Source organism: Ascaphus truei, chromosome 6 (genome assembly GCF_040206685.1).
Source record: "Ascaphus truei isolate aAscTru1 chromosome 6, aAscTru1.hap1, whole genome shotgun sequence".
NCBI lineage: Eukaryota > Metazoa > Chordata > Amphibia > Anura > Ascaphidae > Ascaphus > Ascaphus truei.
In genome coordinates, this window is record NC_134488.1 from 107,118,829 (window position 1) to 107,143,778 (window position 24,950).

At 45.6% G+C, this 24,950-nt stretch overlaps 1 protein-coding gene across 5 annotated transcripts in view; it reads left to right on the forward strand.

The window, feature by feature from the left end:
• The window catches only part of PPFIA3 (PPFI scaffold protein A3), a 70,867-nt gene that overhangs the window by 20,470 nt on the left and 25,447 nt on the right, over window positions 1-24,950 (forward strand). For 4 of the 5 annotated variants that reach the window (XM_075605637.1, XM_075605636.1, XM_075605639.1 and 1 more), the window contains 12 exons: window positions 7,271-7,372; window positions 11,086-11,250; window positions 12,287-12,361; window positions 12,470-12,550; window positions 13,142-13,363; window positions 14,411-14,557; window positions 15,342-15,476; window positions 15,970-16,053; window positions 16,351-16,482; window positions 17,802-17,864; window positions 18,132-18,211; window positions 19,836-19,983. In XM_075605637.1, the coding sequence (XP_075461752.1) occupies window positions 7,271-7,372; window positions 11,086-11,250; window positions 12,287-12,361; window positions 12,470-12,550; window positions 13,142-13,363; window positions 14,411-14,557; window positions 15,342-15,476; window positions 15,970-16,053; window positions 16,351-16,482; window positions 17,802-17,864; window positions 18,132-18,211; window positions 19,836-19,983 (1,434 nt within the window). The remainder of the gene's footprint in view (window positions 1-7,270; window positions 7,373-11,085; window positions 11,251-12,286; window positions 12,362-12,469; window positions 12,551-13,141; window positions 13,364-14,410; window positions 14,558-15,341; window positions 15,477-15,969; window positions 16,054-16,350; window positions 16,483-17,801; window positions 17,865-18,131; window positions 18,212-19,835; window positions 19,984-24,950) is intronic. The other variant, XM_075605640.1, reaches the window with a different exon arrangement.

A 24,950-nucleotide genomic window follows, 5' to 3' on the forward strand; every position in this document is an offset into this window, starting at 1 on the left:
TTATTCACCCCACTAACACGTCATACAGCGGTTAAGCTGCTGATTCTGGGTAGTGTAGTGACATGCAAATGAGCACCCAGTGGGCATGTTACTTTTTAACTGCCAGTTCACGTCATTACATAGGTTTCCCTAGAGCATTTGTCTGCATGTACTGCTAAGCCTGGGATAAGTACGTACAGAATCAGTGGATCCACTCAAAGGCCGCTCTTTCATACTATTGGACTCATGAGTTTGAACTTGGTCACTGATTCTGCATTGTAGTGGTTGCAAACCAGGCACACAATTAGGTAATGGTGGGTACATAAAGTGACAAAAACAGTACACCGCACTAAGCAAAATACACCCCTGGGTTCTTTACCTTTGCTGTACTTTAAAAAGGCAATCCAAGCGGGCAAATTATTATTATTATTTAACATAGGGTTGAAGGGGGCCTCCGGAGCTGACCCTCATTAATTTCAGCTCTGGGGCCCCCCTGCTTCCGGAGATACTTACCTCTGTAGGGGGTGCTGATAGCCGCTCCGACTCTCTAGTAGGGATCACATAATAGCCGCTTTTCAAAGCCCCCACACCCTGCGGGCCAATAGAAAGCGTGATGTCATCTGCTGCGGCTTCCTATTGATCCACCTGACGCGTGAGCTTTAAAAAGCAGAGAGATACCGGCACCCCCTATGGAGGTAAGTATCTCAAGAAGCAGGGGGTGCCCAGAGCTGAAATTAATGGGGTTCAGTTCAGAAGACCCCCTGCTTCAATCTTATGTAATATGTGTGTGTGTATACATAAGGTGACCAGGTGTCCCGGTTTAGCCGGGACAGTCCCGTTTTTTTAACCTCTGTCCCGGTTTTTTAGTCTCTACCCGTTTTTTTAGTCTTTGCCCGGCTGCCCTGCATTCTGTAAAATGTTCCGTTTTTTTTGTGGCTGTTCCGCTTTTGACCATCAGAGCAGGGGGGGCAGCAGAGAGCAGACAATGCATGGAGGAGAGCAGGGGCCGGGTCTGAACTGCGGAGCCCAGCAGTGAGACCCGGAAGTGTCAGTGAGAACTTCCGGTGTCTGTTGCCAGGGCTCAAGATGGCTTCCCCCACCCATGCAGGTATGGTCCAGAATGGGACACACTCATTCACACAATGGGGGGACAGAGAAGCACAGCACAGCATGAGGAGAGAGAGAGAGAGAGACACACAGGCACAGCATGAGGAGAGGCAGAGAGAGAGAGACACAGGCACAGCATGAGGAGAGGCAGAGAGAGAGAGAGACACAGGCACAGCATGAGGAGAGGCAGAGAGAGAGACACACAGGCACAGCATGAGGAGAGGCAGAGAGAGAGACACACACAGGTACAGCATGAGGAGAGGCAGAGAGAGAGAGACACACAGGTACAGCATGAGGAGAGGCAGAGAGAGAGACACTCACAGGTACAGCATGAGGAGGCAGAGAGAGAGAGAGAGACACAGGCACAGCATGAGGAGAGGCAGAGAGAGAGAGAGACACATAGGCACAGCATGAGGAGAGGCAGAGAGAGAGAGACACACAGGCACAGCATGAGGAGAGGCAGAGAGAGAGACACACAGGCGCAGCATGAGGAGAGGCAGAGAGAGAGACACACACAGGCACAGCATGAGGAGAGGCAGAGAGAGAGACACACATGCACAGCATGAGGAGAGGCAGAGAGAGAGACACACAGGCACAGCATGAGGAGAGGCAGAGAGAGAGAGACACACAGGCACAGCATGAGGAGAGGCAGAGAGAGAGACACACACAGGTACAGCATGAGGAGGCAGAGAGAGAGAGAGACACACAGGCACAGCATGAGGAGAGGCAGAGAGAGAGACACACAGGCACAGCATGAGGAGAGGCAGAGAGAGAGACACACACAGGTACAGCATGAGGAGGCAGAGAGAGAGAGAGAGACACAGGCACAGCATGAGGAGAGGCAGAGAGAGAGACACACACAGGTACAGCATGAGGAGGCAGAGAGAGAGAGACACACACAGGCACAGCATGAGGAGAGGCAGAGAGAGAGACACACAGGCACAGCATGAGGAGAGGCAGAGAGAGAGACACAGGCGCAGCATGAGGAGAGGCAGAGAGAGAGAGAGAGAGACACACAGGCACAGCATGAGGAGAGACAGAGAGAGAGAGAGACACACACAGGCGCAGCATGAGGAGAGGCAGAGAGAGAGAGACACACACAGGCACAGCATGAGGAGAGGCAGAGAGAGAGAGACACACAGGCACAGCATGAGGAGAGGCAGAGAGAGAGAGACACACACAGGCACAGCATGAGGAGAGGCAGAGAGAGAGAGACACACACAGGCACAGCATGAGGAGAGGCAGAGAGAGAGAGAGACACACATAGGCACAGCATGAGGAGAGGCAGAGAGAGAGAGACACACACAGGTACAGCATGAGGAGGCAGAGAGAGAGACACACACAGGCACAGCATGAGGAGAGGCAGAGAGAGAGAGACACACACAGGCACAGCATGAGGAGAGGCAGAGAGAGAGAGACACACACAGGCACAGCATGAGGAGAGGCAGAGAGAGAGAGAGACACACATAGGCACAGCATGAGGAGAGGCAGAGAGAGAGAGACACACACAGGTACAACATGAGGAGGCAGAGAGAGAGAGACACACACACACACAGGCACAGCATGAGGAGAGGCAGAGAGAGAGACACACAGGCACAGCATGAGGAGAGGCAGAGAGAGAGAGACACAGGCACAGAATGAGGAGAGGCAGAGAGAGAGACACACAGGCACAGCATGAGGAGAGGCAGAGAGAGAGAGAGACACAGGCACAGCATGAGGAGAGGCAGAGAGAGAGACACACAGGCACAGCATGAGGAGAGGCAGAGAGAGAGACACACAGGCACAGCATGAGGAGAGGCAGAGAGGGAATGGGAAGAGCGGCACAGAGCGTGGGGGGGGAGAGAGAGACACAAAGAATGGGGGGGGGAGAGACAGAATGGGGGGGAGACAGAGAATGGGGAAGAGAGACTGAGAATGGAGGGGAAAGAGACAGAAAATGGAGGAGAGACAGAGAAAGGGGGGGGGGGAGAGAGAGAGACAGAATGGAGGGGAGAGAGACAGAGAATGGGGAGAGAGAGACAAAGAATGGGGGAGAGAGAGACACACAGAATGGGGTGGGGTAGAGAGAGACAGACAGAGAATGGAGGGGAGAGAGAGATGAGAATGGGGGGGGAGAGAGAATGGGGGGAGAGAGAATGGCAGAGAGAGGGAATGAGGGGAAGGGAGGGGGGACAGAATGGGGGGGAGAGAGAATGGGAGAGAGAGGGAATGAGGGGAAGGGAGGGGGGACAGAATGGTGGGAGAGAGAGAGAGAATGGGAAGAGAGCATGGGGGTGGAGAGAGAGAGAATGGGGAGGAGAGAGAGAGAGAATGGGGGAAGAGGGAGAATGGATGGGAGAGAGAGAGAATGGGGAAGGAGAGAGAGAGAATGGGGGAAGAGGGAGAATGGATGGGAGAGAGAGAGAATGGGGGAGGAGAGAATGGGGGGGAGGTGAGAGAGAGAATGGGGGGTTTCACAGAATTGGGGAAGAGGGAGAATGGAGGGAGGGAGACAGAGAACGGGGGAGAGAGACAGAATGGAGGGGAGAGGTAGAGACAGAGAATGAGGGAGGGGAGAGAGAGAGACAGGGAATGGGGGGGGAGAGAGACAGACAGAGAATAGGGGGGAGAGAGAGACAGAGAATGGGGGGAAGAGAGACAGAAAATGGAGGAGAGACAGAAAATGGAGGAGAGACAGAGAATGGGAGAGGGGAGAGAGAGAGAGACAGAGAATGGGGGGAGAGAGACAGACAGAGAATGGGGGGGGGAGAGAGAGACAGAGAATGGGGGGGAGAGAGACAGAAAATGGAGGAGACACAGAATGGGGGAGAGGAGAGGGAGGGAGAGAATGGGGGAGAGGGAGAGAATGGGGGGGAGAGAGCGAGAGAATGTGGGTAGAGAGAGAATGGGGGGGAAACACAGAGAATGGGGAAGACACAGAGACTGGGGGGATTGAGACAGAGAATGGAGGGGAGAGAGAATGGGCGGGGGGAGACACAGAGAATGGGGGGATTGAGACAGAGAATGGAGGGGAGAAGAGAGACAGAGAGAATGGGGGGGAGAGAAACAGAAAATGGAGAGACAGAGAATGGGGGAGGGGAGAGAGACAACGAATGGGGGAGAAAGATAGAGACAAAGAATGGGGAGAGAGAGAGAGACAGAGAATGGGGGGAGGGAGAGAGACAGAATGGATGGGAGAAAAAGAGACAGAGAATGGGGGGGAAAGGCACAGAGAATGGGGGGAAAAGAGACACACAGAGAATGCGGGGGGGGAGAGAGAGAGAGACAGAATGGGGGGGAGAGAGACAGAAAATGGAGGAGAGACACAGAATGAGAGGGGGGGAGAGAGGGAGGGGAGGGGGGGAGAGAATGGGGGAGAGAGGGAGAGAATTGGGAGAGAGAGCGAGAGAATGTGGGGAGAGAGAGAGGGGGGAAGAGAGAGAGGGGAGGTGAGAGAGGGGAGGAGAGAGAGGGGGGAGAGAGAATGGGGGGAGAGGGAGAATGAGGGGAGGGAGAGAGAGAGAGAATGGGGGAGATAGAATGGGGGGAGGGGGGGAAAGAGAGAGAATGGGGGAGAGAGAGACAGGGAAGGGTGGAATGAGAATGTAAGGGTGGGGAGAACGAGAATAGAGGGATATGGGGGGAGGGTGAGAGAAAGGGGTGTGTGTGAAAGAAGGGGGGACAGAGCGGGGTAGAGAGACAAAGGAGAAGGGGCGCAGTTGGTGATATCATTTGTTTTATAAAAAAAAAATTCATGTGTCCCGGTTTTTACTTTTGTAAATCTGGTCATCCTATGTATACAGTATATACTTTTCACCAGCTTGGATTGCTATGGTGTCTGTCACCATTACCTAAATTTCTATACCTAAAATTATAGTATCTAGAACAAGTAATCTGCCCAGCAAGCAACATATATCATATTCACATTGTCTCAAGATCTTTGACTTTGAACACTGAGGAGTTGAAAGCTGCTCCTAATTATAATGATAATGTAATTTTTTTTATATATATATAAATGTTAATTGTTGTAGTTTTTGTTTTCCATGTTTTTATTTAGGAAACTAAAGACATGGTTTAAGTATGCTCGAAGGTATATGTTACGCGAAAAGAAGGGTCTCCCTCATGCATGGCAAAAGTTACAACCCAGACTCCATTTTGGATTTACCATTAAACATTACCATTAAACAACAAACATATCACAGTTCTGTATATAACATATCCTTTAACAGTTGTAGGTAATACTAAAAGCATTAAAACACATTATTTTGTGAAGCTATTACAACTCGACTATTCTGATTTTAAAATATCTTATACGTCCTACGCAAAAAAAAAATATTAATTATTTTAAAGGTTAATATATTTAATCTGGCTTGAGTACTAGTTTATAGGATGACTTGCAGAACATGATTATAGTTTAATACACCCTCTAAGTTGATTTAAGAGCACAGTGTAGTTAATTTAGATTCCGTGGGTGGTACATTGAAGGGTTACAGGAGCGACGTGGCCCATAAGTATTTTTACACTTAAGTTATAAAACAAACCACACGGCATGATCATACTAATAGAGAGTCATGAATGGCTGGTTTAATGGCATAAGAACTACTGGGGTTTATGGAGCAATCCTCTGCTGTTCACTCTCCGTAATAAACACACCTACTTTTTATTGTCGTCGTCACCTCACTTGACGTATAAATAAAGTTTGTATTGAATGAATTCAGAATTCCTTTCTTTCATTCTTTATGTACAGGATAGAAAGTGGTGTGAGGGATTTTATACATTGCACTGGACATGGGCGAGTGGGTTTAACACAGGGGTGTGGCAACCCTAGTCCCCATGGTGCCACCAACAGGTCAGGTGTTAAGGATATCCCAGCTTCAGCACTGGTGGCTCAACCAGTCCCAGCTTCAGCACAGTCTTCAATGGAGCCACCTGTGCTGAAGCAGGGATATCCTGAAAACCTGACCTCATGGTGGCCCTTGAGGACTGGAGTTGCCCACTCCTAGTTTAACATTTGCTTTTAAGAATGAATGCACATTTAAAAAACTTTGGATTAAAACCTGTGTGTGTGTATAGAGAGAGGTGGACCTTAGCATGAAGGTGCTGGCCTCTGCAGTGGGAGGCAGACAAAACTGCATCACAAACTTATAAAGGCGCCAATGCAGCTGCAAGAAGGGCCGGCAGCACTATTATTATCTTTTCTTTGTATGGCGCTAACATTTTCTGCAGTACAATGTGAGAGGGAGGACAATAACATTGTATGACAAGAGTACATATATGGTCAGAAATACCGAGACAATAAGATTCTTGCCCCAAGGAGCTTACAATCTAGTTGGGGTTGGACAAATGTCCGGAAAATTAACATGATTGTCATGGATTCGGTGAAAAGACGACAGCGGAAGGGGAATTGTGAATGTGAATCCTGCCTACTGTCTGAATGCACACTTCCCATACTGTATTGCTGTTAGCTGCGCTGTCCTCCATGCACATACATGGCAATCCTGCTATATGTGCTACATTCAACTGCACAGCAAACCTAAAATACAACACAAATAATTACCAGGAAACCAGAATCCAAAGTACATGTTAATGTGCTCGCACAGAGGCATATGTCCTACATTTATGCAAAATGTTTGTTGCCCCTCCTCTCCCAAAATATGGAATGAAAAGGAAAACACTGTGAACCTTAGCAAGTCCCAGGTTACACAAAGCAAGCAGTGTGCTCACAGGGGTCTCTGCAAACCTTTCACCAACTCCCCCGGGGGCCTTCTGGGACCCACGTTACACAAAGCAGGCTGTGTGCTCAGAATGGTCTTGTATCTCGCTCTCAGATCCCTTCCTCACCTTCTTGCAATTGGCAGAAAATTCACTTTTTTCCCCATGCACGAGTTTCTTTTAAACGCCGTTTTTATTTAGTACTTTCAAGCAGGGCAGACACACATATATATTTTACTTCCAAATATTTATAATTAAAAAAAAATTAAATAACGGAGGTCTGCGTTTGGTCATCAAACAAATTATATATTGCACAGACTGAGGGAGAATCTGTAGGCAGAAAGATTACTGCAACCCACACTCAGCAGCTACGTGGGTATGAGATGAGTGTTCCTGAAATCTACACTTATGTAAGGCTGTCTATTGGAATCGCTGTCACACTCTTTCTTTCTACTCTGCCAGCATCTCTTACACACGCTCTTCCTTTTTACAGGAGTTCGCCGCTCTCACTAAGGAGTTGAACCTGTGTCGGGAGCAGTTGCTAGAGAGAGAGGAGGAGATCTCAGAGCTGAAGGCAGAGAGGAACAACACTCGGGTGAGTAAGGAGATAGGAGAAGGAGTGCTTCTTAAAGGGCATGGAGAGAGGTGGGGAGTAAGGGAAGGTTCTCAGTAAGGAGGAGGGCAGGAGCCAACCTTTCCTCCTCTCTCATCACCTTTGGAGTAGCTGGCAGCAAAGTGTTGACATGCTCTGGAGTGTAGTGGTTAAAAGCACAATAGCTTTTGTTTTCAGTGGCCGCGAGGCCGATAACACATTGAAGTGGTTAATGCAGCAGTTGTTGGTTGAAGAGGAGAGTTTTGCTCTTGCAGATTATTCTGTGCTTTTCAGTAAATGTGGAAACCGTACACAGTACTACACTGCAGTATCTGTACGCTTCACAGTTTAATAATACAGTCTCTGATTAGAACATATCATATTAACACCAACTAAACTGGCAAGTGAGTGGGAAGCTTTTATTAACTTTGCTGGTACAGAATGTCAGAGGTGTTGTAGGGTTCAATGGCAGTGTTGTCACCGATTATCCCAATATATCCCAACACATCGCTGCGGAGAGTACAGAAAAGACTGCTGCACATGCATGCACACACACACACGCACGCACATGCATGCACACACACATTAATCTACATACAGTATGTGGGCATATATACATTGGGAAAGTATGCTTTGGGATCAAAGCAAGCTAAAGGCAGTGACACATTTAATGGGTGATTGGCACCTTTAAAAATAAAATAAAAAGTCAAACAAGTATGGGCATTTTAAAATAATTGTTGAAAGTGTCAATGTTTGCATGGTGACCAAATGCTTTGGAGACTTTTTACGACTTTCACGTCATCTCTTTTATGACGAGCCTGTTTTGCCTCTGTAGGTAATTTGTCCGCCTTTATGTTTTTGTTCTTTGTTGGCAAAGTAATTATGTTGCCATTCACCAGTTAAACCTGTTGGAGCTTATGTAGCACAATATATATCAGATTAGATTACATTTGTCAGACCCAAAGCAAATAAACAACATTCACATTTTACAAAAATGACAATGTAAAACGTTTTTGATTCCATCAATAAATTGTTTTACAATATAATATATTTTTTTAATAAGACTGAATATGCTCCCAGTGGACTTATGAGTATTATCACGCAGTTAAATTACCATGGTGAATACCAATAAAATAACTAGACGGCAGATGATGTAGAAAGATGAGAATAACGAGTTTGTACAGATGTGGTGTATCCATAACCAGACATGGAAACAAAAGGTAATTTGGTGTCCTTTTCTATGGCCAACCTAAACACATAGTAATGTAGGTAGTTCATTTACAAGGGGGTCCCAGTATTTGTTTCACCCAAGAACAGGAATTGGTGTAGTCTCTGAAAAGCTGGCAGAGTCTCCTCCGTACATCTATTGGCATTACATTAATCTAAAGCCAGTGGGGTACTTTTGTAATTACAGGTGCCCCAATGAAAAGAAAAGTGTATATCTAAACGACACTAAATAACTGAGCTTTAATTAAGGAAATGTGATAGAAAGGGCATTTTATATTCCTCCTCGTCGGTATTCCAGAACCATCTCTAATCATTTCATTATCACTCTATGGGATTTCATGTTGATCCGTAGCAAAAAGGTGCCAGGATTTTAGTTCCCCTGAGTTCTCCCACCAAAATAGCTCTAAAGATCTGACCCATATGAACCGTCTTAGATACAGGACTTCGGCTGCTTTGGTAGTTATTTTAACCCATTCTGTCATGGGTTACTAAGCATTGCAAAGTCCCTTTTACAAATATAATTATTGGAGGGAACACAGATAATCAAAACACTTATAAAAAGTTCATAAAACCGACATTACTGTTCTGCCGGAGTGAAATGTGAATACGTTAGAAGTGGTAAAAATCCTGCAAAGATTTATGTGCAAATGGTTGTGGTAATGCAGTGTAAATAGGAAAGGAAGGGATACATGTGTACTGCGCAACATGGCTTGTTAACCCCTGCAGGGCTAAATGGTCCTGCAGCTAAGTACTGTAGACACAAGATTATGCCAAATGTAAATGTGTTGCAGGCCGCCTGGCACTGAACAGGTTAAGAGACAGGGGTAGCCAACCGCAGTCCTCAAGGGCCACCAACAGGTCAGGTATTAGGATTATCCCTGCTTCAGCACAGATGGCTCAACCAGTGGCTTAGTTGTTGACTGAGCCACTGATTGAGCCAACTGTGCTGAAGCAGGGATGTCCCTGATACCTGTCTTATAAGTGGCTCTTGAGGACTGGCGTTGGCCATCCCTGGGTTACAGGAACAAAAATGTGTATTTTGTTGTCTGGTCGTGCGGTCACCTGTGATAATGCCTGGATTTGTAACTTGTCTCGATATAAATTGCGCTACAAATTGTTAGAAATCATAGCTGGGATTATACAGCTCCAGATAACATGACATTCATGTAAAGGTCTTTTGGACTAAAACAAACCAAATCTCCAGGAGTTGTGAAGTCGCCTTGACAGGGGTGTTGAAGTATCTTCGTCTTTACGCATTGTCATTTTCCAGAGCTGCTAATGAGATTAGAGAGCGTGAATAGTAATATTTGAAGTCGTACTGTGTTTTTGGGACATCTTGCCTCACGTTAAATATAATCATGGTGCTAAGTAAATCATAACCAAGTATGACAACACACTTTAATCCGGACCGTTCAACCTTTTATTTTGGGAATGAAGACCTCAAATATGAACACATTTCATGTATGTACAGTATGTCTTCCACGGGTCCGCCAAACCTGCTTTATTCAACCCGTTGTCACGTACCATACAGTGGTTAAACGGCACACAAGGATTCTGGGTAGTGGCATGAAAATGCGCACACTGGACATGTCACTTTTAGCTTCCTATCCATTTTTATTTACATGGGTTCCATATTGCTTGTGCCTTGTTTAGCAAAGCCTGGGACGAGGAACTACAGAATCGGTAGACTTACTGTACTCAGCTGTTTTGTCCATTTGGGATCATCGGTTTGAGCCCAGTCATTTATTCTGTATTACAAAGTAGTTGGTGTTCGCAAACATGACAAACATTATGGGTAAAAATGTGTTCGAAGACCCCAGAAGACTAATGGTAGCTCTTCAGGAATTGCTGTTGACTGCCCATGGGGGATCCTACTGATTCTCAGCACTTCCAAATATTAACAGAGATCACACCAGTAAAGTTCTGCTGTTGGTGTTAACTGTGGATACTTTGGTTTTGGAAACCACACACATAACCATTGTGACAATCTTCTGTTTGGTCTGCTCAGATTAAAATGTGATATTACAGTATGAATAATTTTGACGCAAGAGAGTAGAATTATCCCAGAGATAATCAAATTGTATGTCTTTATTTATATAGCGCCATTAATGTACATAGCGCTTCACAGTAGTAATACATGGGGTAATCAAATAAATAACAGATCATGGGAATAAGTGCTCTAGACATAAAAGTAACATTAAGGAAGAGGAGTCCCTGCTCAGAGGAGCTTACAGTCTAATTGATGCTAATTAAAATCTGTATACGTAGCAGCATTTATTGGACCTGCACAGCACTCTAATGTCCATATCTGCTCTTTTACCATTGTGAAGTTATAAAAGCGCCCATTTTCTGTTTGCCTCATAAAATCTTCAGGGATATATTTATTGATTTGCTCTTCTCTCTGTCCCTTGGCTCTTGATGTTCACATTTTCTTTCTCCGTTGACATCATTCTCTCCCCCTGACACTCGCCCTCTCCTCGCGTCCTCAGTTGCTGCTGGAGCACTTAGAGTGTTTGGTGTCACGGCACGAGCGGTCTCTCAGAATGACAGTGGTGAAGCGGCAGGCTCAGTCACCCGCCGGTGTCTCCAGTGAAGTAGAGGTGTTGAAGGCCTTGAAGTCGCTCTTTGAGCATCACAAGGCCCTGGATGAGAAGGTAAAGAGTATGACCCCTCTGGTTCTACCCAAAGCAAGTTATATATCAAGTAGATGCTCATAGGCTTGCTGTTAGAATACCAAGGACATTCAAGGGGGCATTATAAAGTCACCATACAGTCAAATAAGAGAAGGGTTTGGTGATTTTAGCCTGATGGAATGGGATTGTTGTAAGTTCTTATAGTAGAAACTAGTTTAGATTTTCTCTAATGTGGTTCTATATACCGAGCTAAACTGATTGCTCTCCATAAAAAAAAGTTTGTTTTTAATTATATGGGGAACTGTTGTGTGACTTGATGACATGCCATAAATTCCACAGTCAGTGATTCACATATAGAAAGACTTTAATGTTGATTAGTGTTTTGTCTGCATTATATAGCAATGAGATTTTTGGTATGAACACCGGTTTTGGCAGAGAGCGCTTATAAGTTAAAAAAAATGTTAAGTATATTCGCCTTGGCTAGTAGCGGTATGCTTGTGTTTTAGGTACCACAATTAAATCTACAATTCTCATGACTGATTGTCTCTGTATTGTTCAATCAGTCTATCCTTATACTGTACACCGCATGACATTCATTGGCTGGGTTATATAAACAAAACGTATTCTTCCAAGTGACCCCCTTCTCATAGCAATATGGATGAACCTTTTGGGTATGTGCTGTAGAAAGAAAAGAAAAAAAAATCTAGTTGAAGATGGTTATTTGGAGAGGGATCCTGCTTAAAAGTTACATTTGAACTTCTTTTGAACATCTGTGCGCAGTGCCTGTATTTTTCCTTTTTCATTACCGTCACACAACTCCTTGTCAAAGGACCTAGTATCTTGGTGACAAATGGATGCCAACCATTGTGATTTTCTAAAACTTGCTTTATGACTCCGCCGTTTATCACATTATTACTACGACGTGAGATTTGAGCCCCTGAGAAAACCTAGGATGTACGTGCAGCGTTGTCTACATTTGGAGACTCCAACTGTGTGTGCCTGTGATTGGGCTCTCGGACAGCACTCGCCTGACGGTTGCGCCGTTTCTCTGTACCAGGTGCGGGAGCGGCTTCGGGTGGCCCTGGAGAGGGTGGCGGTGCTGGAGGAAGAACTGGAAATGTCCAGTCAGGAGGTAAGTTAGCCGCGCATGCGCGGGTGCATTCGCTGTACATTTGTCATTAAGGCGCTTCTGTAGTGTATGCGGAAAAGGTCGCAACACTTTTTTTCTCTTGTGTTCCAGTCTCTTTCGCTTCGGGAACAGCTAGCAAGAAAACGATCAGGAATTGACGACAGCAATAAAGATGGAGACTCGCTGAGCTCTGTAAGAGCACAACTGGGGTTCATTTTTGCGGGGAGGGTACAAGCTGAAGTTGTGGTGAAAGAATAGGAGAAAGGCATAGTAAGAGGTTTTTTTTCCCTGAGCATCTGTATGCCAGTCACAGGGTAGCATTCTGGGCACTGAGATTAATAGCCAAAATGTTCTTTTTGTTGATGTCACTGATATGGTGACATACTGCCTGCTGCTGGTAAAAAAGGGACACGTTCTACATATCAATCACCAATTTCTGGCTTCTATGGGTAATTCAATGAGTTTCAAATAGATCCATGTTGTTATAATGTTATAATAAAGAGCCCCAAACTTTTTTTTAAGAAAATGGGTGCTTGCACTTTAGAAGGTCTATGCATGCATCAACATAAGAATTCAATTATTTAGAAAGGGATCAACTATTTAAGCATAGAATGATTACTTTCTTATTCATTATTGGGAAATCAACATTTGGATTCACATTTAGTATATCAAGAACAAAATAGCATCTTCGCACATCCACACAAAGGAGTAACTACAAACAGCAGCGACCTACGCACACGGCAACAGGTGGCCTCCTATAACTGAGCTACGCCTTCGTTCTAGGCCATCCTAAATGGCTCCTCTCACCTGGAGTTGCACGGAGGTCGCGAGTCGGAGCTGGAGGAGACGCTCGAGAAGCAGAGGCTGGAGCTGTGCCAGCTGAAAGAACGGCTAACAATGATGTGCCGGCAAATGGCCGAACTGGAGGAGGAGCTCAATATCGCCCAGAAGGACCTCATAAAGTCAGAGGAGGTCAGCGCCAAGTTGCAACGCGATGTAAAGGAGGTGAGTCGGCGTTAATATCTTAATGTGTTTCCATGCCCAATACAGTATATTAGGATTTAACTAACAAGCAACTAAATTATTGCGCTTCCCTGAGGGCCGGCCCGTCCATTAGGCGATCTTAGGCGGTCGCCTATGACGCAAAGGTCCTAGGGGCGTATTTTATTTATTTATCTTTTTTTTAAATTATTTTTCTTTTTTTGTCCGGATTTTTGGCGCCCTATTATTTTTATTTTGCATCGCGCTGGGGTGCAGTCGCACCCCCCTGCAGCTCTGATAGCTATGCAACGGTATTTTATTTTTGGGGTGCAAATTTTAAGTTTCGCCTTGAGCGCATGAAACCCTTGCGCCGGCCCTGCCTGCACTAACCCTATCTCTTTTAGAAGGGCTTTCATTAATAATGTGCCACTGAGTGGGTTGTAAAAGACCCTCGCTTGTGCTAACAGAAGTTTAGTTATTACCTGAAAATGACAAAATCGTATTTAATTCAATAATCATTCTTGTAAAATCATCCAGAAAACCATGTAATTATTAATCGGGGGTGTTCAAGTAATTCTGATCATGTCGTGCAGCCACAGAAAGAATAGATTAAGAATGTAGTTGCACTACAACAACTTATGTCGAAAAGAAATGGATCTGTTCGTTAGTTTGTTACCCACTTACCTGGCAGAGGCAGGAAGAGTAGCAACAGTTTTCTCCTTGTCTTTTAAAGTCTGACAACAGACACATAATTAGAGCCTTCCTGAAGTGGGACCGATCTTGCTAGGCAGATCTGGATGGAGCTGTATGCAGCAGACAGTGTTTCTCTCTGCGGTCATGTTCATGGGCGCATTCACCTGAAACACTGGCTGCACTTTTATGGACAGAGTAACTTGCAATTGATATCTATGATGTTTCTGGATTCCATTTACTTCCTGTATTCAGACAGCCACACGCACTCCTAATCCATCTCGCCAATGCACGACCACGGCATTGCCACACTTTTCACTTGCTGTATGGGTGCTTTGTCTTGTACCTGAATCCTTCCTTTGCCCGTTGCTCTCATGGCAGGCTCTGGCACAAAGGGAGGATATGGAAGAACGTATCACCACCCTAGAGAAGCGCTACCTAAGCGCGCAGAGAGAAGCTACGTCACTCCATGATGTCAATGACAAGCTGGAAAATGAGCTTGCCAGCAAGGAGTCCCTATACAGACAGGTAAAGGTCCTCCCTTCCTCCTTCTCCTCACTCTTGCTTATAAGACATGAGGTGTGTCGCAAGGTATTGTTTCCGTAGCTTCTACTTTTGCTCAAGATCAGACGCAGAGGGGGATGCAGGATATACCAATGGCTCACGTTGAAGGGCATGACATTTAACATACTGGCTTGGTGAGCAATACTGAGTAGGGCAATGCACTTTCATCCATCTAAATCATATAATTTGCTCTCCTGCCCTCCCCTTGCTTTATCCCCCATCAGTGTAGATATCCCTACATAGTGACTCTACTGTATGGGTTGCATTGGGCTCGAAGCCCCCTTACATCATACATGGTAAATCTGGCATGGGCTTATCTTTCAGGGTAATTCGGAGGTAGACTTTATTAAATAAATAGTGTTTGGGGATGTTTAAGGTAAATTTGTACTACATAACGTAGTTTATTTAAAGTGGCAGGAAAGGTTTTTTTTTTTAAGCTTTCCGTTGACATTGTGCCCTTGTGTGTGGATATAGGTCTCTGGTATAAGGATACTGGTCTGTGACCTGGAACTGTGGGTTCTGGGTCATTATCCAGGGATTGTGACCTTCTGAGTTATTGCCTCTGAGCTCTGTGCTATTGATCAAGACATGTTCGCCGAAAGGGAAATAATAGGAATTGTACATTAGAAGGTATTGCAAAGGGTCTCTGCCAACCACTATGGATTTATGGGTTGAGTCCCAGGGCTGTGCTTTTGCTGGTTATTGACCATTCATCTTCAGCTTTGCTGACTTGTGACACTTACCGCAGAGCGAGGAGAAGAACCGGCAGCTACAGGAGTGGCTGGAGGACGCCAAGCAGAAATTGCAGCAGACCCTGCAGAAGGCGGAGACTCTCCCTGAGATTGAGGCTCAGCTGGCACAGAGAGTGGCTGCTCTCAGCAAGGTAGCTATACTTACAAGTTGCTTAATCAGAGAGCTCGGTGGGGGTAGTGGGGAGGGAGTCCACACAGCTCTCATGCACGAAGCCTTACATGAAAAGGGACACGTGTCTACATAAAGCTCTCAGAAAACTCCCTCTTTATAGTCAGACAAGGCACGCTCTGCTCTTTTCCTGATTAGCAGTGTAGCACCTACAGTGTACATATGTATGTGTGTGTGTGTGTGTGTGTGTGTGTATATATATACACACACACACACACACACATGTATATTGTGTGTGTACACATTACATACATGTAGATACAGATATATCTGTGTTTGAATGAATGTGCTTTTGATGTTATCACCCCCTCCTATCTCACGTTAGATCTTGGTACTGTCATCACTTTCCTAATAAATGCCTCAGTTGAGTAGCAGCCCCAGATCACCTATACCTCACATGCCTGTGTTTCCTTTTATCCTTTGCACTGACTTACCCGCTGTGTGCATGTGCCCAGGCAGAGGAGAGGCATGGGAACTTTGAGGAGAGACTAAGGCAGCTGGAAGCTCAGCTTGAGGAAAAGAACCAGGAGCTGCAAAGGGTAAGTGGCCTAAACATGGGAGGGCTATTATTACTCCCCCATCTTACCTTCCTGATAACCCTGTGAGAACACAGACATATCCATTCATTCGTTACCTTTTTAATGTGGGTTCCATGCTATAAACATTACCCTGGCTAGGATATGCAAGGCATAACAAAGTGTAAAGATGAGTATCCTTGGCAGACGCCACACAGGTTTTTACATGGCCATTGGCTTTCTGTGTATTGATACCATGAATTCCTTAGTGGCTTAAGTCACCCTATTGTGTGTGTGCTGAGACCATGCTATCTTGTGCAGGCCCGCCAGAGGGAGAAGATGAATGATGAGCACAACAAGCGCCTCTCTGAGACTGTTGATAAACTTCTGTCTGAGTCAAATGAAAGGCTCCAGCTGCATCTTAAGGAAAGGATGGGAGCCCTGGAGGAGAAGGTACGTGTCTCAACCCTTCAGAGAGTAAAGCATTTGATCAATGTTAGTTCAAAGTTACCATATCAGATGAGGTCCTTCAATTCCAAATGTTGCCTGAGAGCTCCTCTTACAGTACATTGGTTTCTGGATTATCCAGTTCCTCTGGCACTGGATGCTGGCACTCATCACTCTGGACTTTTATTTAATGTTGTTGTGTAATTAAATGGTTTAATAAGATGATAGAGCAGAGAGTATTTACCCATCCGGTTTTCTGTTTGTAAACCACATACTAGCTTAATTAAAGGAGACCTTTCCTCTGGCGCTGGCAAGAACATGCATTTAAACCAGACAACAGAAACAGGGCTTTCTGTGAGGAAAAGTGCGGGTCATATTTACACCTCAGGAAAACAAAGGAACAAATAAAGGCATACAGTACTTTTCTGGGGCACTACAGCGAAGCAGGTCGCCTCTGCAAAGAGCACACAGGCCCATCAACATTATAACATATTATTGCAATTATCATTTTTTATCATCGGTAAATATGCAATGGAGCGGGCAAATCCGTTCAGAAGCTCTCTTTGAGAATAAAAGCAACGAAATGAACTCATTTTAGATGTATATATTATCTTTAACAGTGCGCGCAATGTCTTGTATATAATATATACCCTGCTCATTTATGTAACTGTATTTGTAACCATGTATTATTTGTCTTACTCTGTGCCCAGGACATACTTGAAAACGAGAGGTAACTCTCAATGTATTACTTCCTGGTAAAATATTTTATAAATAAATAAATAAATACTTTGGGGAGAGGGTTGGGGGGGGGGGGGATGCTTGTAATATCGTTAACACCAATGTGTTAGTGGCTTTGTTTTTTAATGCATTGGAAGTTGCCGTCCAATACAGCAGGAAATAGCACACTGCTGCAGAGTAGAATTGGAGGAGCTCCTGTGATGTGGTAACTTTGAACTAACATTGATTAAATACTTTGCTCCTTTGACTCTCTTGACCTCTTACACTTCACTCCTATCTCTGGTCAACCTTCTGATGCAGGGGTGGGCAACTCCAGTACTTAAAGGCCACCAACAGGTCAGGTTTTCAGGGTATCCATACTTCAGCACAGGAGGCTCAGTCTTCGATTTGAGCCACTGATTGAACCACCTGTGCTGAAGCAGGGATATCCTTAAAACCTGTCCTGTTGGTGGCCCTTGAGGACTGGAGTTGCCCCACTCGTATTCTACTGCTTCAAAACTAGCTGGGGCCATAGACTGCTCAGCAAGGCATTTTAGTCTGCTCACAGCTGTTCTTCTCTCTCCTTTTGCTTGCTTCCTTTCTCTCAGAACACTCTCTCTGAAGAGATAGCTAACATGAAAAAGCTGCAGGACGAACTCCTACTCAATAAGGTTTGTATGGGAACCACCTTCTTTACAGATATGTCCTGTTGCGCCTGTATGATAAGTACTGGGATTATCTAGAAAGACTGCAAGCTTTCATACACAGGTTTGTATGAATGTGTAGGTAATCGGCAGTGCATTAAGTACATGTTGGCAATGTTTGGAGACTCCTCCGTGTCTTCACATGAACAGGGTGCTTGCTGGCTTATCCAAAAAAAAACCCTCTGTCACTACTTTGCACCCGAGCTAACACTTTGTTCCAAATGAATTTCCCAGGAGCAGCTAGTGGTTGAGATTGACAGGATGCAGTTGGAAATTGACCAGCTGCGCGGGCGACCTTCTTCCGCGTACTCCAGGTGAATGCTCTCCCAAAGCCTTTAACGGGGTAGTTAATACGGATTTGCTAAACGTCATCTCTGCAGTAAGCAAGTGCTTGTAAACTTCACCTGTAAGAAGCTGACGCCGTCCATGCTAACATGCCTGTGTGGGGGTTGTGCTGGGTCAGCACAGTAGCACTTCTGTTTGTCGCATTTTACATGACATGAATGTTAGTGGCCATATAACCGTGTGATCCAAAGTAGAGCTGTACAAAGCACAGATGGACAGGGCCTGTGCACGGAATTGCCCTTTCCATTTTGACATGCATATAACTGCAGCTGGTATATCAATGTAAACACGATGCAAACAACGAGTAAGAGTTCAGAATATTGTCTAGAATCCGCTATTTTAGTGCCCATGTTGCCTCTAAAAAAGCCTCTGTTCCTCACACAGGACCTTCCTTTTTATACCTTAACACTCCACAGATCTCTGCTTCAATTATTAGTTATTCGGGAGTGTCATTTTTTTTTTATTTTTTACTTAAAAAATAGTCGTTTGGTTGTCTCTCCTGATTTAATAGGAGGATAAATGGTTGCAGGGCCGCCAACAGCTTTTCCGAGGCGCAGGACTAGAGTTTCCACTGTGGCCCCCCCCTTCTATGGCTTTGCGAGGCTCCCCTCTTTCTCTTACACACCACCTCAATCTCTCACCCACCTCTATTTCCCCTGTTTTACACTCACTCCCCCACCTTCCCTCCTCTCTCCTCTCCCTCCCTTCTCTCATTCACTCGCTGACCACTTCTCTCTCACTGCTCCCACCCTACTAACCACACACAATTCCACTCCCCCCCTCCCCACACATTGTTCCAACCCCACCCCCACACACACACACACTTCCATGCCCACCCACACAACTACTCCCCCTCGGTACACAATAGCCCCCCCCCCCCCACACCTCTATGCCCATACCATGACTTCCAAAGCGGCTCGCCCAGCAGCAATCTGAGGTCCGTCAACCGAACGCAGAAGTTGGGCCTGACCTCTGGTTCGACCCAACTTTCTGCACTGGCCGGCCGGGCCCTCCCTGCAATCACCAGGTCCGGGACAGTTGTCCCAGCTCTCCCTCCCAGTCAGCGGCCTTGAATGGTTTTATAGAGAATTTTCATGAGCAAAATGGTACATGAAACACCCAGGCAAAGAACTTGCACTATTTGTTTTATTTTTAATGTATGTATTCCAGGTCGCTCTGCTGCTTTAAGATGCTCCCCTCCCCCAACATTTTCCTCATTAGAGGGCACTCTCATATTTTAGTAGTGCAATCTCATTACCTTACATCGTTACCTCCCACATTTGCACTGCATCCCTCTTGCCTCTCGCTGTCCATTTCTCATGTGCGCTATCCTCACGAGGCTTCATTCTCTTTTTGCGCCGTTCACCTTCTGCATTCTGTGTTATTTTGGCTTTCAAGAACATGTCTTCACTATATGGTGATGCACTTGGAGAGCTGACTCTAAAGGGATATGATGTAGCAGTAACGGGGACCAAAATGAGTGATCCAAGAAGTGTTATGTGATTCTTGGAAGTCATTTTAGTAGCCATGTTAAGTAAATGGTGATTTATATAAACAGAAACCACCCTGATCCTCCTTTTCCATTCATTGCAGGTCTCTCCCTGGAAGTGCGCTAGAGTTGCGCTACTCCCAAGCACCAACATTACCCATGGGCAGCCACATGGATCACTACAGCAGCACAGCTGTGATCAGACGGCCCAAGAAAGGACGCTGGGCGGCTATGAAAGATGATCCAACCAAGGTACAGTACGAGGAACGGCCTGTTCAGCCATGCTGGGAGAAATGTACAATAGTCTTATGTTTCTATGAAAGGTCAGTCACATCTGTGGAGTTCTTAACCTGCATATATTGGAAGACTCTGCAATGGATTTCTGTGCTGGGTGGTATCATTCTTGATTTCTTTGCTGGAGGATCTAGGCCTAGGGCAGGATCCGGCTGGCGAACTTTAACCCATGGGGGCATGCTCAACAAGCTGGCCCAAAAACCAGACGGCCCACACACTATATAACCAGAGACATATATATATACACATACCACATACGCACAGACCAAATGCACGATATGCACACACGCATGCACACATACACACACACACACCATCCATGCATCATATATACACACGCACACACCATCCATGCATCATATATACACACATACACACGCACACACCATCCATGCATCATATATACATGCACACACCATCCATGCATCATATATACACACGCACACACCATCCATGCATCATATATACACACATACACACGCACACACCATCCATGCATCATATATACACACATGCACGCACACACACCATCCATGCATCATATATACACACATACACACGCACACAATCCATGCTTCATATATACACACATACACACACACCATCCATGCATCATATACACACATAAACACACACACCATCATTGCATCATATATACAATTTTGCATTTTTTTCCAATTCCTCTGAGTGCTTGGGTTTGTTGTATGCATGTATATATGTAGAAAAAATTCAAGCACTCACAGGACTTGGAAAAAAATGCAAAATGGTAATTTACTTAATCAATGTTTCGGCTTATAGACGAGCCTTTCTCAAGAAAGCCATATAAGCCGAAACATTGATTCAATAAATAGTTATTTAGCATTTTTTTTTTCAAGTTCTGTGGAGTGGCAGACTTTTTTTTTTCTACTTATTGACTATTCAATTCAGTTATAGTTGCACCCAGACAAGCTATTCTGCTGTGCGTACCCCAATACATATGTTTACATACATGACATGTACACCTATATATACACCATTGCCAGTACACGGTAGAGCAGCCAGCCCAGGAGAGGAGCTGTGACGTCAGCTCTGCAGCGCCACCTAATGGCCGGAGTCGGAGAGCTGCTGCACAGAGATCTTTCTCCTCTCCTGTCTGCCACCGGCCCGAAATGTTCACTCCTAACCGTCCCCGGGATGCAATCGCCTCCTTGGCCAGCCTGCCCCTGCTCTAGGGTACATTGCAATGTAAAATAGTGCCACTAATTGCCCTTCAGCACTGGTGCAGAGTGCAGTACACTAAATGGACCATGATACGCAGCCAGGGTGCCTACAGTATACACTGAAGCGTCCTCAATGGCGCAGCCATACTGAAAATAAAAGATCCAAGGTAGTATACTCCAGCGTGACGCAGACTGAACACGCCACAAGGAAAGAGATGCGGGCGCCTCTGACTGGTATAACACAGGCAGTAGCTGTTCGCAAAAACATACAGTTGATATCTAGAAGCTGGGCATTTCTTGTATACTTTACAAATATACAACAAGAGACAGGGGTGCCCAATGCTCCGTCCAATTGACAAAACATATATGGTAAATAGTATAAAGTTTAAATACTTCAATAATAATAACTTGGTTATTTAGTTTAACCCTTTGGCCAAAGCGTCGCAAGCCTGCATACCAAACGTCATGCTATAACCAAAAATGCAGGTCCTACACTACACTGTGAACTTGGGAGGTCTTTCGGGCTTGTGACACTTTGGCCAAAGGGTTAAACTAAATAAGCAAGTTATTATTATTATTATTGAAGTATTTAAACTTTATACTATTTACCATATACGTTTTGTCAATTGGATGTAGCATTGGGCACCCCTGTCTTTTGTTGTATAAATTTGCCACGCCCAGTAGCTCTCTTTTTGACATAAATATATATTCATGATGTGGTGGGTGTAGAAGTTTGAGCTAGCTGGGAAAGTGTGCTATTTATACTTTACAAATACACTTATTCATGCCTGATAATGCAGAGGCTTCCGTATTCCCTGTTGAAGGTGCATGAGAATTCCTAAACATTTGTCATATTATCCATGAATAAATAATATACATTTAATGTTGAGGTTTATTCTTGGTTTTTAGCTTTATACTGGCTTTGCCTCTGGCCGTTTTATTGTTGTTGTTGGTGTTTGTTTTAATAAATGCAGCAGTTCCTTACCTGTGCGGAAATGCAATGAGTTAAGAAGCTATCGATCGGTGAAGATCCTGCTTCCCAGGGCACCGATAGGGCTGCCTATTTCAAAAGAGGAAGTATGGTTGTTTTAGCAACCCAAGGGAGCTTAATGCGTTACAAAATCATTCCAAGGGGCATAAAGATTTGAAACAAACTGCAACAAGTTATCTAAGGCCTCGGGCATGGTCAGCGCTTATGCGCTGACCCGTGCTGAGGCGCGCTGCTGCTCGGCACTGAGCCCCTGCAGCCGCAATGAGAGCGGCTTTAGCAGGGGCTCGCGCACGCGTCCGCACGCTTGGGGAAGCGTGTGTCTGACAGAGTTTTTAAATTTGGCGCTCGCCGGAGCGCAGGGCCGGTCACGTGAGAGGTTCGCCCAATGAGGGCGAACCAGCTCCGTGACGTCACTGGCCCGCCCCCAGACCCGCCCACGGACGGCGCGCTGTGTAAGGCCCAGGAAAGCACCGCTTTCCCTGAGCCTCAGCGCGCCTCCGCACGGGCAAAATCACAATGTCCCAGGCCTTATACTACACACCTGATTTATTGAGGGAGAAAAACATAGGATTTTAAATGAAAGGCAGTTATAAGAAGGACAACATCTATTCATGGACAGAAAGGAGGACACATGCACCTGGATGCAGTGAGTGTGTGATGTTAAAGCCTTGCAGTACTTGCACTGTGGGAGATTAGATCTGTAACTTGATGGACAATTCTGCCTGACCTGGCATTAACCATTCCTATTCCAGGAAAATAAACTAGTGCTTTTTATTTTCCAGTGCTTTCTTTTATTTGTCTCTGTTTAGTGTTCTACTTTCCATGTATGATGTGACTGGTCGCTCTGGCAGGGAAGCAGTTAAAATCGGATGTGTTTCTGAGGCTGCGTCCATGCTGCCGAAGACCGCGCGGAGGCGTGTGCGCGTGCGTGACGTCACCCGCGTTTTAGCGGGAGCGTTTTCTGGCCAAGGTGGGGGGTCGTGTCTAGGGGCATGTCTGTGACATCACAGAGCTGGTTTCGCCCTCATTGGGCGAACCGCACACGTGACCTGGCCGTCGCGCCGAGGAACCAGTTTGAACTGATACTTCGCGCACCGTGCGCCCCCTCTTGCTGTCGCGCGCTCGCGCATGCGCGGTCTATGGGCGCGATCATTGCCTTAATGCAATGTGATCGCACCGCCTCCGCGCGGTCTTCGGCAACATGGACGCCGCCTTAGATCTTCTGTTGTCACATAAGTGCCTGTGGGCGCCGAAGCTCAAATCCTCGAAATCATCTCTACGGGGAAGGAGAAGGATGGGGGAAGGGGGGAAGGGGGGGAGGAGTTTGCATTTCTTTAATTCTTTCTGCAAAATTAATTTCGTATTATAACACATTTTTTGCCAAATATTTGGTATGAAGAACTGTCCTGCAGTCTGTCCTCGGATACAGCGGAGTCTGAGATGCAATAGTAGCTGCAGGAATGACTGCGCGTGTGTCGGTGGGAAGATGGTACATTGTATTGTCTTGCCCTGGCAGCGGTTTTGGACCAGAACAGAATGCTCAGCAACACTGCTTGGAACAGAGCACTACGCCCGCAAATAATTTGTGGTTTTATTGAAGTCTTGCACCTTTCTGTTGTGTCAGATGTTTTAAACCGGCTGGTGCACATACTCACCTCCGGTCTTATTTCCTCGTGCATGTTTGGGAAGTTTGTGAAAAGAATTGTTCCCTTTGGTATTTTTTGGTCCTATTTTGCGCTTCCGCTGCCTTTATCCCCCTAGGGCAGGGGTGGCCAACTCCAGTTCTCAAGAGCCAACAACAGGTCAGGTTTTCGGGATATCCCAGCTTCCGCACAGGCGGAGCCACTTGTGCTGAAGCAGGGATATCCTGAAAACCTGACCTGTTGGTGGCCTTTGAGAACTGGAGTTGCCCGCCCCTGGCTCCGGTTGTTCTGGGACCTGTAGCTGTATTGGTGGTTTGCTTTTGCTAAGTAGCATCTGATCTCATGTCTTATCAGACAAACATTAGAGCAGAACGGGTATAAACTATGATGTAAATCCTACTCCTTGTGTTTATTGCTCCCCTAAAACACCTTGTACACGCTCAAATTGATGTGTTTTTCCTCTTGTGCTTTCTTTCTGGATTTCATCCCATGTAAGTACCCTTAAGATTTTTTTGGGGAGGGGAGAATGTAAAATAACTAAAACCAAAAATATCAGACAATGAACTTTGCTCAAGAAAATGCACACACAGCGCACCAGGGATCAGTATTAAAATATAACAATTTAATATCTGGTCAAATGACCACACATATGATAACTAAAATACAACTAAATTGCACAATTACAAAAAAATAAGAACATTCTTAGCACAATACACAACAATGAAATAAAATGCCAAATCCCTTCCCCACCAGGATACTGGACTGACTGACACTAGCTTCTATGAAGCCTACACCAAAAACCAAGTTCGCCTAAAAAACCCTCAATTGCAGTGTTCAGCTACAAATGATTATAAGAACAATAAAGGGGGGGGGGCACAGATACTAACCACAAGCAGCAAGCGGGTAGCCGTGGCTGGCGCTGATGTGGCATCCGGACTGCACCAGCACTCGGCAGGTCTCTCCTCCGCTCGCGCTTCCTGGTTCTTCTGTCCCAGCCAATGGGTGAGGGCGTTGAGCTGCAGCGTGCTTCATCAGGAGTACCCCCCAAATAATAAATGAATAAAATGAACGAAAGGAACAAGTATCTATATT